The sequence below is a fragment of the Lactuca virosa genome, chromosome 4, assembly GCF_052849685.1.
Source record: "Lactuca virosa cultivar CGN04683 chromosome 4, Lactuca_virosa_CGN04683_v6, whole genome shotgun sequence".
NCBI classification, from domain to species: Eukaryota; Viridiplantae; Streptophyta; class Magnoliopsida; order Asterales; family Asteraceae; genus Lactuca; species Lactuca virosa.
The window spans coordinates 238,843,660-238,859,613 of record NC_136429.1 but is presented as its reverse complement, the minus strand read 5'-3'; the positions used below and the strand labels follow the sequence as shown (position 1 = coordinate 238,859,613).

Here is a 15,954-nt window from a genome sequence, read left to right as displayed (position 1 = left end):
GTACCAAATTTTAAGACTATATAATATTTTATCGTAAAATTTCCACGTAATAATCTCACATTAAAAATTGATATATATATATATATATATATATATATATATATATATATATATATATATATATATATATATATATATATATATATATATATATAGATAGGGCTATGTTATAATGTGGATGATAAGTATTGTGTGGATGTAGGAATGAATGTGGACCAAGAGTTTAAAATACATATTCGAATAGAATACATATTCTGATTGAATACAAAATCTGATTGAATGAACATTTTGAAGAATAACAAATTTTTGAACCAAGAGTTAAAGATTAACAACATTCATTCTGACAAACAACAATACACGTTCTTTAATGACTTACAACAAACATGAAAAATATAAATAAATTCTTAAAGAATAAAACTAAATTTCATTCATTTTCTAACCAACGTCACCCATTCTTAGGAAAAAGATATATGCAATTCTTGAAAGTACAAAAACTGATATAAAATTTAAGAATGCATTCTGCCAGATTTCTCCTTGAAGAAAGAATGATGTTGTATTTGTAAGGTGAACCCTTTTATTCTGAAAGAATGTTGCTGTTTTTGTAAGGTGTACCCTTCTATTCCGAAATAATGATGTTGCTTTTGTAAAATGAACCTTGATATTCTGAAAGAATGATGCTGCTTTTGTAAGGTGGACCAATTCTCTTTTCAAGAGCCTACAACAACAATGGTGAATAAGCCAATGAGAAACTATTTAAAGATATTACAATTAGAACGCATATGAAAAAAAGCCTGGAACAAAAACACAAACAGGTGGTGTGCAACACAGTGACACACCCATTTGATAAATTTCTTTGTGGGGTTCAAGTTTTATTTTATAATCAAACAACTAAACCAAGCTACCTAGATCATGATCATTGAAAATACACACAATAAAAAGAAAAACATAGAATCTCTAATTGCATAGTGGAATTATAACAATTTTTTTTTTCTTTTCTAGTTTATTAAAATGAACCATAACCAATTTTTTTCTATATATCAAGACCTAAATAAAAGCTAAAAAAATTATAGATGATTTCTTTATAGCTTTTGACGTCATTTTTTTTTTTTTGACGTGAAGAAGATTTTTTTTTTATCTTTTCTTGTTTGTTTCTGTCGAGCAAAAGTAAAACAAAGCACAGTTTTTTTTTATCTCACCACCAAAATAGAAGCCCAAAAAAATGAATTAAAGAATTTTTTTCTTATGGTGTTGACATGAAGAACAAGAACCAGAAAAAAAAATCCTTTTGGATCATACCCATGTTTGTGGCATCAAAGATGAAATTTTAAGATCAAACGTGGAATAAAGGAGTAAATTTACCTGTTACTAATTCAAAAGTAATGGAGTTTTGTGAAAAGCTTATCTATTGCCGACAAAAAACTGATTTAGATCGCCGGCGATACGATGATGGTTTCAAATAATACGAAGCTCTGATGGGGTTAGTCAATGGAAACAGGAAGGAGGGATACGGTCGAAGGTTTGATATGGTTTTAAATAGAGTAATTTATCTAAATTAAAGGGTAGATGATTTAATTAAATATTTATTAAAATTAAATAATATTTAGCTTATATTAATCCCTACATCCACACAATATTTGTTTATCCATATTTGAACCTCTATATATATATATATATATATATATATATATATATATATATATATATATATATATATATATATATATATATATATAAAAGGAATTATCAAATGCTTTTATTATTTTAAAGTTATTTGATTCATATATGTCTCAATTATTAATATTGCAAATCAAATCTTTGATTTGTTAGAATAATAAAAATATGTCGATGGTTCAAACAATTAATGAAAAAGCTATTAACGAATTGTCAATAATAACTCCATCTGTTTGAATCAATAAAGGTAAAAGAATCTATATGGTTATGAGTATGTTCGGCAAAAATAGCTGGTAGCGGGTAGCTTGTAGTGGGTAACGGGTAGCTTCTAGCTGCTAGCGGTTTGTTAAACGCTACATGAAGTAGCATTCGAATTTGGAGCGTTTTGTTTAAACTAAACGCTAGAAGCTTGTAGTGTCAAACAAGGATTTCTGTTCAAAACGAAGCGTTTTGTCAAACGCTAGAAGTTTCAAGCTCTCAAACGCTCCGTGCCGAACACGCCATATATGTAAGCTAGTAAAAAAGCTATATGTTAGCTAGTAATTAGGAAACTATTTGAACTTAAATGACAAAAAAATATTCACCGAAGAAAAATGAACATTAGTTCGAGCATCTCCATAATATCAACATATCTCTCTACACAAATCATATCTTCATCTTCCTTTTTACAATTATAACATCATCGACGTTTTCAACTCACCGGCAGTGAAATGTAGCAGAATTGGAGGAAACGAAGGTTTGAGACGGTGGTAGAGCATATGGTGGTCGACGATCCGGTGAGTTTTGATAGTGATGGCGGTAACTGGCCGACATCGACGGTGATGGAAAAGGTTCGTTGGTAATAGTGGTGACGATTGTATTGGTTCAACAGTGTTTTCATCAAATCTCATCCGATATGTGTTTTCGTTGGCGATAGGGGAGAGGGGAGACGGAGGTGGTAGAAGTCGTCGGAGGAAACGATAGTGAGGACGTCGTCGATGGTGGTGCCAGTCGTCGGCGCTCACCGGAGCTCATAGATTTGGCTTCGCCACTCACCGACGGTCGTAGATCTGTTCTCAGCGCACGTCGGAGCTCGTGATCTGACCTTAGACGTCATCAGTGGTGTTGTCGTTGTCTTTGGTAGTGGCGGTTACCGGCAGAAATCCACAGATCTCGAGATGTATGAGGATGACGCTAGTGATGGATCTGGTGCACGTGGAGTACAAATAACATATCTGGATGGCAGCATAGGTGCCGACTTAGATTCCGACTAACCGTTGGTAGGGTGGACATCAACGGCGGCAGCGATGGTAGGAGGTTGCCGATGGTAGAAGGAGGGATGGAAGGGAGATGTTGATGTTCTTGAGAATTATTAGAGAATGACTCAGATCTATTTAGATCTCATTTTTTAGATCTTAATTGTTTGTGAAACTAGCATAAGATTTCTTGTTATTTACACTATATATATATATATATATATATATATATATATATATATATATATATATATATATATATATATATATATATATGGAAAACAAAAAAACCCTAAAATCATAAAAATGCATAAAAAAAATACTTAGACATCATAAAACTTTTTTTGATTTTATATACCAAAAATCGCTGTTTTTTTTTAAAATTCGCTGAAAAAAATAAAAAATCGAATTTTTTTTATTTTTTTTTTTCAAAAAAATTTTCAGCGAATTTTAATAAAAAGGTGCGATTTTTTGGTATATAAAATAAAAAAAATAAGTTTTGTGATCTTTAAGTATTTTTTTTATGCATTTTATGATTTTTAAGAATTTTTTAGTATTCTTTTGTTTTCCATAAAACCTAGTCATGTTCATAAAATATGAATATGAATTACTATATATATATATATATATATATATATATATATATAGAAAATGGACAACATTACTACCATGGATGCATGTTACGAATGCATGTATCCGTATGTAGGCATGCAAAACATGTTCATAGAAGCTTCTAATGGCTGGCAACACCACTTTCTTTAAATGGAAATTTTTGCTGTAAATATCTAATATACCTATCATGACACTATATGATAAAAGGAAAAGCAAAATGCAAGTTGATGTGTTCTTTTTTGTTTCCAATAATGTCAAGACGTTTGCCCATGCCTCATTGCCCGTATTGTTGAAGGGTCTTCGTTAGCAAAAATAAACGTATAATGGATGGTAAGGATATGACGGAAGGACACCTAAAGAAAACCTGATGGAGAACGATCTATTTGAGCTTTACTTACCTTTTTCTTCAAGTAACGTAATGTAATCGATTCAAACGTTGAATTAACATGGAGATAGGTTAACATCGACAAAATATATACGGAATGATTTGAAATTTGTAATTTCTAATAAATGAACGCTAAATATATGTTATTTTGTAGATTATGGGTTTTTAACTATTTAAAGTATTAACTTATGTGGATCCAAATTATTAGATAATATATAATATTGAATAGTAAAAATATATCTAGCGATATTTCTGGTACATATAATTCATTTTTTTACTAACACAATAATGTTTAAATCAAGTAAGTTATATAAAAATAAACATCGTTTTTATTTTGATGCCGATATTGTTATAGGTTTTTTGTTAGAATTTTTTTTTTCAACTTGTTTAATGTTCGATCTAACTTTTCTATTTAAACAAAAATTTATTAGTTTCTAGGTGAATAATATGATTTCAGATGTAATAGAATTATACATGTGAATCTCGTGTTATAATATGAGTTTATTATCATATTATGTGAAATCAATGTGACATTCATGGAAGTTCATGTGAATTGATTAACTTAACAATCTATGTAATTTTGAATAAAAAATTAATAAAAAAAAAAAGACTAAAGGAGTGTTTTGTAAAACTAGCTGGAAGTTGGAAGATTGAAGATTGAAGCGGACAGCTGGTATCTTTTATTTGTTTATGAGTATCTTTTATTTGTTTATGAGTAATGAGTAATTATCCTCCATTACAAAAATCAAAAGTCATATAACAAACATACGAAGTCTAATAGTAAAACCATGGGTGTAGACATTCAATGTTAAAGTAACAATATCATTATGAACACAATTTAATATAATAAACAACTTGTTCAGAGGAAAGTTATTTAACGACTTTAAGTTAATTTCTAGTTGGTTTGCAATATTGGAGTAGTCTTTATTATCAGAAATTAGCAATACTTTGATATCTTCCTATTGACTTGAAGTTGAGTTTTATCCAATATACAATAACTACAATATATTTGATGTCTATATCTAAGGCTAACGGTATCGGATGATTATTGAGAGAGAGATATGTAAGCCATCTTGGTTTTCTTGGCATGTCGTCCAAAGGGAACTGTACTCCAAAAAAATGTCATCTGACAGCTAAATGCTTATACCTCCACTCCACTTAGCCTAAGTTATGGTTACTTCGTCGTGACCACTTTCTATTTTAATAATTATTGTGATCAATTTTTATTATAATTGGTTAATCAATGTAAAAATATAAATTCGAATCCTAATAAAAATAAATGTATAAGTTATATTTTTAAAAGTGATATAGTAAAATGATTATATGATGCATGAACTTTTTCTTAAACACTATTTCATGTAGCAACATTCCAATTAATAGTTTTTTTGTTTAAAACGAAAACTATAAGCTTGCGTTCCCAACATCTTTTCTTTTGTTTGATTCTTTTTTTAAATTTAAAATTTCTTAAAATTCCAAAAAAATTGCCGCCAACAAACCCTAATTTGTATTAGATCTATTTTAAATTTGAAATAAATAAACATAATCTATTTTACAATGGAAACAAAATTATATATAGGTATACTTTTTACTATTTTATCATGTTATGCCAAAAGGCACTTTAATACCATCCATTATTTTGTTAAAGCACACCGTGTCCGTTACAAAAGAGAAAACCGTCAACTTGAAGAAATCAAAACAAAATACGGCCAATGGCCCAATGGGTCCGTCTCACGTCTCAGTGTCTCACCACTTTCCGTTTAAACGTTCTTTTCGTCTTATTATCGATTCCCCGCCTCACTCAACTCACTACCTTCTAGAAACATTCCACCCCTTTATTTATTTAACCTCCATTACTTCATTCTCACACATACTCACATACTCCATATCTCCTTTTCAATTTTACTCCTAATTCATGGACCTCATACCAGGTCTCCCCAATGACGTCGGTTTAGAGTGTCTGATTCGCGTCCCTTACAACCACTTCTCCTCCGCCGCCTCCGTTTGCCGGAGCTGGAAGTCGGAGATTGACCTTCCTCTGTTTCGGAACCACCGCAAGTCCGCCGGGCTGAGCCGTCGCATCGTCGTGATGGTGCAGTCGCATCTTGATTCGAACATGAACCACGGGTTACGGAAGTATATGATTACACCGGTTTACCGTCTCTCCGTTTACGAGCCGGAAACGGGTGACTGGAGTGAGCTGCCGCCGATCCCTGGGTTTTCCGACGGGTTACCTTATTTTTGTCAGATTGCTCCGGTCGGGTATAATCTTGTGGTGATGGGCGGGTTAAGCCCGGAGAACTGGGAGGCTTCGAATTTTGTTTTTGTGTATAACTTCGTTTCCGCCACGTGGCGACGTGGGTCCGATATGCCAGGGAGTACAAGGTCGTTTTTTGGATGTGCGTCGGATAATGAGCGGAGAGTGTTCGTCGGCGGCGGACACGATAACGAAAAGAATGCACTCCGGTCAGGGATGATGTATGACGTGGCGGACGATAGATGGGTTATACTACCTTACATGGCAGACGAGCGTGACGAATGCAAAGGAGCTTTCCACCGTGGCAAATTCTACGTCATTGGTGGGTACAACACGTCAATGCAAGGGAAGTTTGGGACAAGCGCAGAAGCTTTCGATGTTTCCACGTGGCGATGGGATAAAAAAGAAGATGAGTTCTTAGGAGCTGACACGTGTCCGAGAACATGCGTGGACGGTGGTGATGGGGTGATGTGTATGTATCAAGATGGTGTGATCGTAGCACTGGATCATTCTTTTAAAACGAGGATCCCAAAGGATCTGGATAGAGTACATTGTGTAATCGGATGCGAAGGAAGGTTATTAGCCGTTGGATCTGTTGGATTTGGTAAAAGTCATGGGGTATACGTGTTAGATCTGAAGAGCCACACGTGGAAAAAGGTGGAGACGCCGGAGGAATATTCCGGCCACGTTCAGTCCGGTTGTTGTTTGGAAATATAAAAAACTGTACAGAAACTATATATATAAATATATAATAGTTCGAATTTTGTTTTTTTAACATAACATAACTTTTGATTAAAGAATACGAAAAATATAAATAGTTCTGGATTTTGCTCATTGTTTCTGTCATTTCAGTGAAAATCATGAGAAACAGTGGGCAAGTTTATTTTATTCTCATGGTGTTGTAAAGAACTTCCCAAAAGATCTTGTACATGTGCTTTTTCAAGTACATGTTTTTAACTTTTTGTCTTCCTTGGAGTCCCATACGCTGTCGTTCTGATGGGTTTTTTAGTAAATATTGAAGGTTTTTGGAAAGAATGCTTGTTCCTGGATGCCCAATTGGATGTAAAAGACCCGTTACGTTTTGTTCCACAATCTCTTTCGTGCCCCCTGAATCTGTCCCAAGCACCTAATCAAAACACACAAATTGTATAATTATAATTAGATAGATAAAACTATAAAACTATAAAAGTTTAAAATCATGTTGCTATTTTTTACATAAAAATGTTAATTTAGAGCGACTTACTGGAATACCAAATGCCATTGCTTCAATTGTTACTCTTCCAAATGTTTCTCCAAGCCCCTGTTCATGCTTATTCAGTCAATCATATTTTATGTTTTTTTTTTAAGTTAAAGCTTTATATGCAAAAAATAAGGGTATAATTGTCACCTGAGAATTTATAACATAGACATCTGCTGCAGAGTAAAGAGAGGCAACACGTGTTGTTGCTGGGGTCCATAAGACGGATTTTTCCAAATCCGAATGATTCGATAAGAACTTAAGGAGTGATTTTACGTAAAACACCTTATTGCTCTTTGACCCAACTGAACCGATTAAGAGCTTAATCTCTTCTCCCTGTTTTTTTTCTTCACTCCCTCTCAACATTTTCTTTAAACTTTCACCATGGTCAACCAATCCTCTTTGACTTTTATCACCGGTCAACTCTAAAGATTCAAGAAGCAAAAAATGACCCTTTCCAGGGTTTATACTGCTCAATGCCATCACAAGCATATCACTATCTTTGACTCCCATTTCTTGTCTGATTATTTTTCTTAACATCAATCTTTTTTCCAGCATCTTTTCAGTGGTGAATGCAGGCGTATTCAGGGAACAATTTATGCCAGCTACAAAAGCTAGTTCATCATTAACAGAGAGTGGAACCAAAGAGGGTGGTGACTTGAATTCAATATTTTCTTCTTTACACCAATCCATCCATTGTTTAGATTGTGATTCAGAAAGGAAAACCAATTGTTTTATACGGTTTAGAACAAGCTTTGACCGGTCAAAGTACTCGCGTCGATTCTCCATGATCCACCACACAAGCTGACGTGTCCCAGCCACAGAGTGATCAAGATATTGTTCTGTCATCATCATGCTAATTGTCTTAAAAACTTAAAAACACAAAGTTTATAAAAGAATTACAAAAGGTTCTTAAATCTTAGGTTGTGTTTGGCACGCCATAGCTAGCTGATAAGCTAGTTTATTTTTCGAGTTTTTTAAGTTGTCATGTTTGGCAAACCACAAAGTAACTTATAAGTCAGTTTTTTAAAAAGCTACTTAGACTAGCTTTTCAGGAGTTTTTTTAAAATATTTCAACTATACTCTTAATTAATTATAAAAAACTCATTATCCTAAATGTCATTTTATATATTTCAGCTAACTTATCAACTATTTTTTACCAAACGTCATTTTTTATCAGCTAGCTTTTCAGTTATCACCTAGTTTTTCCACTAACAGCTAGCTTTTCAACTAACAACTAGTTTTTCATTTTGTATATTTTTGCTAGCTTATCAGCTAGTTTTTACCAAACGTCATTTTTTATCAGCTAGCTTTTCAGTTATCAGCTAGCTTTTTAGCTAACAGCTAGCTTTACAGCTAGTACGCCAAACATGGCCTTAGTTTCTTACCAATCCATGATGAGCATACAGCTGAACCTGCAATGACAAGATCTGCTTTCATGGCAGTTTTGAAGCTGATTTTATCTTTGTCTTCAAGAACCCTAATTTTTTTTCTTGCAAGTTCGGTTAGCAATCCACCTCTTCTGCTAAGAGCAACTACAGAAACAGTGGCTCCACAGCTTAAAAGCTCGGTTGCTAACTCCATCATTGAAAGTGGAGCTCCAGTCATTGATAGCTCATGGAATATCAAAACAAATTTTCTTGACCAAACAAGACGTGCAAATTGACTTTTCCTATCACATGTCCCTGATCGCTTTGTAGGGCTCCATTCCAAAACTTTGTCTTCTATTGAACCAAATGGACCAAATAACATCCCATAAGTAGCATTTGTGTTGGGAAGTTGTTCTTCTTGGATTTCAAGATTCTTACTAATCTCAGTTTCCAAACCCTTTTTTTTATTACCACGTTTACGCCTTGATCTTTTAGTTCGTTTCTTTATGGCTATAATTGTGTGCGACTGTGGTACACCATGAGTGGTGTTCTTGACCATATTTGTCTTTTTTACATCAGGCTGATTGACATTGATCACAACTTGATCTGTGAATGAGTCATTACTCACACTCAAGTCCCTTCTATGAACTTGTTCAGATTCGGTTTTATCAGATTCATCATTTGAATCATTTCCCCCGAAAATCCCTTCATTGTTATCACCATGAGCCCACCTTGATTGGATATAGAATCCAGCATAAGCCCAAAGAGTGATCAGAAGCAACCAAAGTACAATTCGGTTGCTTTTGAAACAATTAGTACCAAATCCACCTGTTCTTCCATCTTTTCTAGGGGTTCGACTGGAGTTTAATCTTCTAAATGAAGGAGAACCTCTAGGTGTTGATTTACCTGATAATAATGACTTTGAGACTGGGCGTGATGATTGTCTCCCTGAGTTTCTTTGCACATCTATTCGATTGTATTCATCCATATTTCCTTTCAGTTGATTTCAAGCAGCATAAGAACATAACACGTCATTGCTAAGACCATGAGAGTATATGTCCAACATTCTTGATATTAGGGTTTAAGCAGAATAATGAGAGCTTCGAAAAAATCAATCCTAGAGTTGCATCCTGCACAATGCAATACACATTGTTTCAGGTTATTTGACACAAGAAAGAATCATCATCATCAGAGTTGACTAGAGAACATTCAGTAAATTTATGTTACAAGAAGGTGCATAATGAATACTTAGTCAACTTCAATCATAATTAGGGAAAGGATTATTGCAGATTCAATTCTTTGTAAACGTACAGCCTATAAGTTATTAACTGCAGGATCGCATTGTAGATTTGCAAATTCAGGGTTTCACACAAATTATAGATTCCTTTGTCTGCGCTTTTGTCGGCAAGTGAATTGGAGAGTTGACTGATAATCGCCTCGCCTTTGAATCTTGAAGAACAAACTCAATCCATATAATATGCTACGAAAATTTACGATTCAATAAAGGAAACAGAAAATCAGTAACCACGAAGACTTACTAATTTGCTGAATGCCTTTGATTCAATTGTAACGGGCGTTGAAAATTTCGGACAGATCGAGGAAATGATCTCTGAAGCTGAGCAAGTAGATCTTCTCAGTTACTTCCTGTTTAATCTGCAAAATTTGACTTTTCTTATACGGATCGATGTATGAACAATGCCACTTCAATCATCTGGTAAATTTCTAGAGGCAGAAACCGGTGAAACAGTCAGTTTTCCGGTTTCTGGCAGCTCCCAACTTCGATCACCAGTGGTGAAAGCAGCAACAAGTGTGATTCTTTTCTCCCCTTTTTAAGCTTGTAAAGTAGTTAAAAAACACCAATCTGCTATGGAGTTTGTGTGTGTTTGAGAGTGAGGCAGATGTGTCTGAAACTGAGGAAAGAAGTCACACGTGCTGAGTACTCGTGTCGACGGAGTTTTGACGGAAGAAGAAAGGTAAAATTTTGAGGAATAATTTACAATGAAGTCCCTTTGAGTTGTTTAATTGTTATATACAGGCCTTGTTACTTTAAATCCAATATCCAAAAAAAACCTACCGTTTTAAGTGTTCAACCAATTCATATTTGATTCAACAGAAAGATCATTTTCATGTTAAAAAAATATAAACATATTTTAATAATGCAAATAAACATGTAATTTTGTTATTTAATAACATGATATAAGTAGAGATTTCAGTTTAATGCTCGAGAAATCCAAAAAAAAAAAAACTTCATAAATGTATTTTAGTATTGGGGATCGAACATATCATTAAGAGAATGACCAAGAAAGATAATAGGTATATCTGTCTACTTTGATTCTTATAATTAATAAAGATATCTAAAAGTTTAATATATTCGGTGGTAGAGCTAGTAGGGCGACAAATGAGTTCTAATTTATCTCTTTTAATTGGACTACAAGTTCACAAACAACTAAAGATAATTATACCTAAAAGTTCACCATCAATTTTAAGTCATTCTTCTTTAAAATGAATCTTTTTAAAGCCATTTTATTAAAAAAATTGTGGCTTTGTCCCTAAATATATTAATATAATCTACAATGCTTGCATCTCCTTCATATATTCTTATTATGTTATTAGAATGGATGGTGTTTTGGAGGATTCAATTATGCAATGGTTGATTTTTGGGCACGTTGTGTCAATCTAAACCATAGATTTACCAATATTACCACTACAATATCTAAAACATGAAAAAAAGAAAAGAGAATATTTTTTTATTAATAATCAAATTAAAGATATTTAAAATATAATTGTTATTAATATCTCTCATAAGTGAAGGAAATGTAAGAATATATATATATATATATATATATATATATATATATATATATATATATATATATATATATATATAATGTTTTGTTTCTTTTACATGTTTATTCTTGATTTTCACATGAAACTATCATCTTTAATTTGGTTTTTACTAAAACTTTTCTTAAACTTGTTTTTATCAAAGGATATTTCATATTTGATCAATAATAGTTAAATATTTTTATAAACCTACTTACCAACTAAAATACTTTGGTTTTTCAAGTGTTCATTAGGTGTTAATAAAAAAATATGAGCCAAGAAGATAATGAGAATGACCGAGTATATAGAATTTTGTTTTCAATTTTCATAGTTAGAGACTTTTAACATTAAACCAATAGTTTGAGGACCAAATACGAATAATGATAATAGTTTGAGGGAGACGTTTTAATTTAGAAAGACGATGGGCCCACAAAAGAATCTAGTTGGTACTGTAGCAGTTTAATTTTGAAAGTAGTACACGTTGACTAAGGCAAGGTTAATGCAGTGTTCATTGTTCCATGAATTTGATTTGTTTATTGGAATATTTTTTTTTAAACGCTAACGTTCTTCACAAGCTCGCTAAAACCCACTAGATGTAACATAATTACGTAACATGAATGTTCTAAATGAAATATTAGATATTGATGTTTACAAAGTTGTTTAGTCGACATGTAAAACTCGCAATTAGCAACTGGAGATTTACTGACTCCCAAAAGGAAACGAAAGTATTGGAGGATATGAAATCCAAAGTGGATGAATTGGAGCATTTGGCGGAATCTAGAACTCTCTCTGAATCTGAACTATCATGGAGAAGGAAATGCAAACAAAAAATTTGTGAAGTAGAAAGGTTTGCGAAAATCGATCTCCAAACAGAAGGCTAAAATAAGATGGAAAACAGACGGTGATGAAAATTCTCGATTTTTTCATGGAATGTTAAAAAATAAAAACAGGAAAAACAGGTTGCGTGGACTTGTAATAAATGGAGTGTGGTCTGCTGATCCGACTGTGATAAAGAAAGAGGTACATGACTTCTTTGCTACCAAGTTCCATGATAACTGGCCTGTGAGGCCTAAACTCATCTGCAACCTATTCAAATCACTTTCATCATATCAGATCAGTGATTTAGATTCCCCTATTTCAATTGAAGAAGTCAAAAGCGCGATTTGGTGTTGTGGTGGTAAGAAAGCCCCGGGACCTGACGGTTTTACTTTCTAGGCTCTTAAAAACAATTGGGAAACCATAAAACATGACTTATTCCGGTTCGTACTATATTTTGAAGCTCATGGTCAATTTGCTCGTGGATGCAACTCATCTTTCATAACATTAATCCCTGAAGTCAAAGACCCATTAGCTCTGGGGGATTATCGACCCATTAGTCTCATCGAATGCCTTTACAAAATTATCGCCAAGATACTTGCTTCCGGACTCAAACCGGTGGTAGGCACTGTCGTAGATGAAGTACAATCTGCCTATATAAACAGGAGGAATATATTAGACGGTCCGTTAATTATGAATGAAATTTGTTCGTGGGCCAAGAAATCTAAGAAGAAAATGTTTTTGTTCAAAGTGGACTTCGAAAAGGCGTTTGACTCTATAAATTGGCAACATCTCGATTATGTGATAGAACAAATGGGGTTTAGTTGCAAATGGCGGAAATGGATTCACGGTTGCCTCTCATCCTCTCGAGCCTCGGTTCTAGTCAACGGATCTCCCAAAGATGAATTCTCCATTAGCAAAGGTGTGAGGCAAGGTGATCCCCTTTCCCCCTTCTTTTTCATTGTGGCCATGGAAGGTCTGAATGTCTCTATCAAAGGTGCCCGCAACAAATCGCTTCTTAAAGGTGTCCAGTTACCCAACAATGGCCCCTTCTTATCCCATCTCTTCTATGCCGATGACGCTATCTTCGTTGGTGAATGGCATAAAAAAATGTATAAAAAACCTAGCTCGAATCCTAAAATGCTTCCATATCTGTTCCGGACTCAAAGTCAATTTTCATAAATCAAGACTATTTGGCATCGGCACAACTATTTCAGAACTTCACAGTCAGGCACAGGTTCTGGGTTGCTTGGAAAGGACCTTCCCTTTTACTTATCTAGGAGTACCGGTTGGAGCAAACATGTCATTAAAGAAACATTGGATACCCATAATCGATAAATTTCAATCAAATTTGTCGGGTTGGAAAGCAAAAACTTTGTCATTCGGGGGTAGACTAACCTTAATTAAGTATGTTCTCAACAACCTTCCTAGTTATTATTTCTCTCTGTTCAAATCTCCAATTGGTATCATTGATGAACTTGAAAAACTAAGGCGACGATTCTTATGGGGAGGCGACGATACAAAAGCAAATGTTCATTGGTTGTGGGAATTGGGTTGATTGGTGCATTTCCCCTTTTAATCATTTTCTCTTGTAATTTACTGTTATGTACTCTTTACCCTCCGATTCAGCTACTTGCTAATCGTTTTTTGGGTATATATATATATATATATATATATATATATATATATATATATATATATATATATAGGCTTACGTTATTTTGTTTAGAGTATCTATTGTGTTATTGAATGCATAAATGTGAGCCAATCAAATTTACATATTTTAAGAAAGTGATTAATATATATTATTGAATTAAATATAATTGAAAATATCATCTTAATTAATTACAAGGGTAATTTAGTCAATTAATATAGACTTAATAAAGGAAAATTGCATTTTTTAAGGGATCATAGATTCTATTAATTTTAAAAATCTGATTTTTCGAATTATAATTCTTTTAATTCGGACATTCTGACAGAATATGTTTATGAGTATATTCAAAAATAACAATATTCTTGAATCATAAATAATAAAAATATTCTTGAACCTATTTCTTGATCATGAATTTAAAAACTTCTTGTAGAATAACAAATTCTTGAACAATCAATAGAAGAATAAAAACAAAAAATACATTATTTCTTATAGAATACGGGTAAAAATTGTTAATACTTACATTTATTATTAAAGAATAAACTAAAAAAACAATCAAAATGGGAAAGAAAACATCAAAATCTAACAACGACTAATACATTCTAAAAGAATAATGTGGTCCGTTTCAATTTTGTGGTCCGTTCTTCAAGCATCAACTTCTGTGATTCCAACAGAACTGTCCATTCCAACAGAATTAGAATTCATGATTCCATTCCAACAGAATTGGAATTCGTGATTCCATTCCAAAAGAATTGGAATCTCACCAAGATTCATTTTGTTGGAATGGAATTTTCCTCCTACGTTCCATGTAGCTAAAAAAATGCTGGTTCAAGAATTCAAGGATCGAAAATAAGTAAATAATGATTAAAAATCATAAGTCGAAAGTCAAAAAGGGGGAATAATTATGAGTTAAGGATACCTATAGTTCTGTATGTTTATGATCTGAGGGTGGTCAAGATCAACTGTTGACCACCTATGAGCTTCTGTACTCCTGCTGGATTTTTCTGTTCATTGAAGTGATATATACCATATGTTAATCATTTCACCAATCATTTCACCAAACTCTTAGCCATTCCCAGATCAGTAATCTACCAACAAAAAAAACTTAATAACATTCACAAATGTGATATTAAAAATTATTATTCCTAATTCCCACCTTTGCTCTCCAGTTTTCATCCAAGAGAATGTTAGTGGATTTAACATCTCTATGCAAGATTCTTGGTGCAGCTGCTTCATGAAGATATTCCAACCCTCTAGCAGCTCCAATGGCTACTGCAATGCGGGCCCCCCAGTCTAGACATTTTTCTGAAACCCCATCCAGACACCACATGGCAGTGATGGAGTCTTGACAGCAGTTCAATCTGAACATAAATTGAACTTTTTTTATTAAAAAAAACTATTTTGCATTTGTATATTTAATTAATTATTAATTATTACCTCTGTTAAAAATGTTACTTCCAGCGAAGGAACGAACCTGATATTTACTTTCGTTCCATAATCAATTGACTAGATTTGAAACGAACCTGCCAAATCAAGATGCCAAAGTTCGTCTCTCGCCTCAAGATACACAAGCGAAACTGATATCATTCATAAAGCAAGAATTGAAGTTGTTCATGAAATTGAAGTTGGATTTCAATCCTGTAAGTTGAAATCGATTGGAGTTCTAGGAATTTCCCAAATTCGCAATCGGAAATCGGTCGTACGAATTGAAATCGAAGTACTAGCGTTCATGTTCTAGGCTCGATCGGGAGTTCAAATCAGAATCGGAGGTTTAAAAATCAAATTTTTGGGTCTTGTAAATTGTTGTCTTGATGCGAATAATCCCACCAACAGCGAATCTGAAATTGAATTCTTTCGGAGGCAAAAATCGAAATTGTTCATGAGATTGGAAATTGGACTT

General features: G+C 33.4%; 2 protein-coding genes and 1 long non-coding RNA gene across 3 annotated transcripts; 1 reads left to right on the top strand and 2 right to left on the bottom strand.

Moving 5' to 3' along the window:
• Positions 1-280: 280 nt before the first annotated feature.
• On the bottom strand, positions 281-1,511 carry LOC145168768 (uncharacterized). Its single transcript, XR_013742076.1, has 2 exons — positions 1,360-1,511; positions 281-715 (listed from the first exon to the last, which is right to left on the bottom strand). It is a non-coding gene; the product is annotated as an uncharacterized LOC145168768 (long non-coding RNA).
• Positions 1,512-5,762: 4,251 nt separating this feature from the next.
• LOC145108110 (F-box/kelch-repeat protein At1g80440-like) lies at positions 5,763-6,942 on the top strand. Its single transcript, XM_079045108.1, has one exon. It carries the CDS (start codon positions 5,816-5,818, stop codon positions 6,872-6,874), a length of 1,059 nt encoding a protein of 352 aa, XP_078901234.1. The 5' UTR covers positions 5,763-5,815; the 3' UTR covers positions 6,875-6,942.
• Positions 6,880-10,708, bottom strand: LOC145108109 (uncharacterized). Its single transcript, XM_079045107.1, has 5 exons — positions 10,303-10,708; positions 8,783-9,894; positions 7,545-8,236; positions 7,401-7,457; positions 6,880-7,283 (listed from the first exon to the last, which is right to left on the bottom strand). Exons 2-5 carry the CDS (start codon positions 9,750-9,752, stop codon positions 7,038-7,040), a joined length of 1,965 nt encoding a protein of 654 aa, XP_078901233.1. The 5' UTR covers positions 9,753-9,894; positions 10,303-10,708; the 3' UTR covers positions 6,880-7,037.
• Positions 10,709-15,954: the final 5,246 nt, after the last annotated feature.